General features: G+C 45.6%; 1 protein-coding gene across 1 annotated transcript; it reads right to left on the reverse strand.

Moving 5' to 3' along the window:
- Window positions 1-1,162: 1,162 nt before the first annotated feature.
- On the reverse strand, window positions 1,163-3,430 carry LOC135389090 (uncharacterized). The gene has a single exon (XM_064619058.1). It carries the CDS (start codon window positions 3,428-3,430, stop codon window positions 1,163-1,165), a length of 2,268 nt encoding a protein of 755 aa, XP_064475128.1.
- Between the last annotated feature and the right edge of the window lie 277 nt (window positions 3,431-3,707).

The raw sequence follows: 3,707 nt of genomic DNA on the forward strand, positions 1-3,707 counted from the left end.
TCTGGGCGGTCGCAAGCTGGATCTACTTATTGGCACCGGCGTACGTTGTCCGATATTTTCCTGCGTCCCACATATTCCTGGATACAAAACATGGCCGCCTGCTATTTCATTACCCCAAATTCTTCAAGAGAAATTGATCTCAGGGCTAGAGGTTGTTGGACGCCCTCCTGCATTCCTTCTACTGCATTGTCCCGAAGGATGGATCATCCCATTTACAAGGCATTCGTCGTCTGGAACGGAACACTTGCACCATGGACGGTCACACAATTTTGAAAGGCCAATTTTTTTTTTTTTATTGTCCACTAGCGATTGGGGCAACTTGCCGCCCCTCCCGGCAGGCAGACCGCCTTTCCTCTGCACTCTTAAAAAAAAGGGTGTACTTTGGGTGTAGAAAGAGTGTAACGGCTTCCGTTACACCTTGAGGAGTTAAGTAACACCCTTTTGATGGTTGTACACCCCTGTCGACATAGAGGGAGTTTAAGTACACCCGCACAGTATAAAGGGAGTTCTGGCACTCCCTAACACGTACACGTGAATGCATTGAATTCCTCGTGCAGGTGTGCATCTGATACGAAAGTCATAAACTGCATGTATCTAAGTTGAAGAAAAAAAAAGAGTTAATTTTAACTTTGGTAAGAGAAATAGGAAAATGATGATAACAGCATTTCACGCATTCCATCATCCTGTACCCTATACATTGCACCATTAGCATTTAAAAGCAGAGCTCACTGTTCCCGTCTATAGTTGCATCTTTATGTTCTGCCTGGGTCATATGCAATAACGAGGACGATGAAGAAAGGGCACGACGGCGGCTTGCCATAGATTGGTGCTGCGTATGGAGGCACATAAGGGTGCCGAAAGTGCACAGTGTGGATTCAAGTGGGCTCAAGTTTGCGTCAGCTCATTAATTGGTACTGGGAGTCACTACGTAAGAGTATTACGTTGGAAATTACGCACCACAATTCTGGGCAAAGAAGGCATATTGCATGAAATTTTTAAGACAAGATGAGTTTGAAGGGATATTTGGGCTTGTCATTCTCTTAATTCATTCTGTGGCCACTATTAGATTTCATTGCATAATGAGCTGCTTGTTAAATAATGTTCCATTAGACATTCAGTTACATTGGCAATCGCGATACTCGTAGAACAGTCGTAGATTTGGTTATTGTTCTCCTGCCAGGTCCCACATTGGTGTCACTTCACTGCCAAAGTATAAGTCGAGCATATGATATGACGCCTCTTGTCCCGGGAAACTGACTCTGAAGACTCCGCTTGGAGACACTTTGTACGCACATCTGTGTCTGCAGAATTCTTCTACGTTAAGGTCATTTAGGAGGATGTGAAGTTTTCCTGCTATAACGTACAGTCCACAAATTAGCGAAAATTCTGGCATGTCTCCCTTCTTTGCCACCAAAACATCGCTGGTTCTGTAGGTAGTACCTCCAATGGTGGCACGTGTCACCTCTAAAATGTTATCTTCACCGGAAACTTCCTGAATGCACGAGCGCACAGAAGAGGTAGTCACAACTTTTGCTTTTGAGGTTTCAAGGCGAGAGCCCTGGAAAGGTCCATATAAGTAATAGCATTGCATGAGCTGGTGACGAGTCGCCAGGCTTTTGCAGATATTTTTGAAGTTCTTCAATTTCGTAGCAACATTTTTGAAATATTGGTGCTTCCCTTCAAATCTCATGCACCAATACATCTTGAGAGGGCCCAACGCTGCCATTATCCGCGGGTAATGGATGAGATGGTGCATTTTCGGGAGAATCCTTGCAGACGGGTAGAGATCTGTGAAGGACTTTAGAAAATCTTGGATCTCCACTTGCAGGTACGCTATGGATTCGGTTGGCATTTCTTCTGCAAGCAATATGTCGACTATGCCACGGAAACTTAGATAGACTTTCCAGTGTTCATTGTCCTCTGGTATACTCGAGCCAAAAATTAAAGGCAGGAGGCGGAAAAGACACCACTTCTGCGACGCTGTGCCCCTTAAGGAATGATAGTCCGAAAGAAAAGCGCTGCTCAGTCCATCTGGTTTATTATGCCCATCGTGGAATCCGTAAGGAAACGAGGCTACCTTTGAAAGGTCACCCGCGACAAGGACACCGTCATGCACCAATCCCTTCAAAACCTGATGCATGACAAATGCGAAGCAACCCTCAAACAAGTCATGCATAAGGTCAGGTGGCAACTGCAGCGTCACGTCAAAGTATTCCAAGTCCATAAGCGGTGATTTCTCGTTGACACCGTACAGCTTCTTGTTGTCGGGGTTCACTGTTATTGCCAAAATGTGCTGCTTGTGGACGGAGTTCGTTCGAAGCACACAGAGTTCCTCTCTAGTGAGTGAGTGAAGGTCCTTTGCCTGAGCTATACAAAAACGGCATACTCTTCCAGTAACGAATGATGCAGAGAAGCCGCCTAGCTTATTCAAGGAAAGATTGTCCCCACAAAATGCTTGTACCAAGACACGTGCTGTACACAACTCACTCTCTTTGCAGTACTGTATCCCGTCGCGACACAACATCTTGAGGTCATCGAGCATGGGTCTCAGAACTTGATGTAGGCCGTGCCTTTGAACGTCTTTGTATTTAGCAAGAACCACCAAATGCATGTGCTGTGTCTGAGACCTGAACCTGGGGTGGAGGTTGAGCAGGGAGAAGTACACAACAAAAAGCTTGTGAACTCCACGCCTTGGCCCGATAGGGTTAAGAACCTCCAACTCATCCGTGTACAGCAAAACGAAGAGTGTGCGTACAGATGAAGTATGAAGCACACTACTCTGCTGCTGTTTGTAAACGGAACCGTCTCGGAAATCTTTCAGTGTGGTGACAGCTGGAGAAGCGCTCGTTCGGTCATAACAAACATACTGAGACATTTCTGGTTTCTGCAAAAGACAAGTCAAGACACGACCAATGCGCACATATTGAAATGATGAATCGTGTCCAATTTGGTATGTGTCTGGCTCCACAAAGGGAAAATGCCTTTTTGCAAAGAACTCCCGCTGGTAGCTTGTTCTCGCTTCTGCAAAGATGTCATCAACAAAGTCATGACCTAACAGCGCGTTCAGTGTTTCATTCTCAGTCACATCTTCACTTTCAAGCTGGCGCCTGATAAGCTTGCAGAAGTTCTTGAGAATGAGGTCAAATAAAGACTGAAAACCGTCGAAAATTTTCTCGGACGTTGACCGGGGAACCTTGTGCACATCAGAAACTTGAAAAAAGAGGTGGCAAACGGACTTCTTTGCTTCCAGAATGAAAGCTTCCATCGTGATCTCTTCCTGGCTCTCATCGGCACTTGAACTACCAATACTGTGTTCATCAAATAGGCTGTCATAACAGGGGACGGCATTCGAGCTTTCCATGACCTCGTCGTTGGAATATCCTGGCAAAGGAGATGGCATCGAATCATACTCCGCGTTCGAGCCTCTCATTATGTCAGCATGACAGCGGTATAAATGACTTCGATAAGACCTCGGATTCGTGTACGTGCTTTTGCAAATAGAGCCGTTTTGCAGCCTAACTTCACAGACGATGCTGAAGCCTGGCTCGCTACCATGAATCCCTATATGAGTGGCTAACCTTGAAAGAGTTTTCGAAAAAAATGAGCATCTATGACAACGATACGGGTTGACTGAGCCATAGCTGACAAACTCTGCGCACATAACGTCGCAATATAGGCACTCGTTATAAAGTTCCGTCTTATACTAT

Source organism: Ornithodoros turicata, chromosome 1 (genome assembly GCF_037126465.1).
Source record: "Ornithodoros turicata isolate Travis chromosome 1, ASM3712646v1, whole genome shotgun sequence".
Classification (NCBI taxonomy): Eukaryota; Metazoa; Arthropoda; class Arachnida; order Ixodida; family Argasidae; genus Ornithodoros; species Ornithodoros turicata.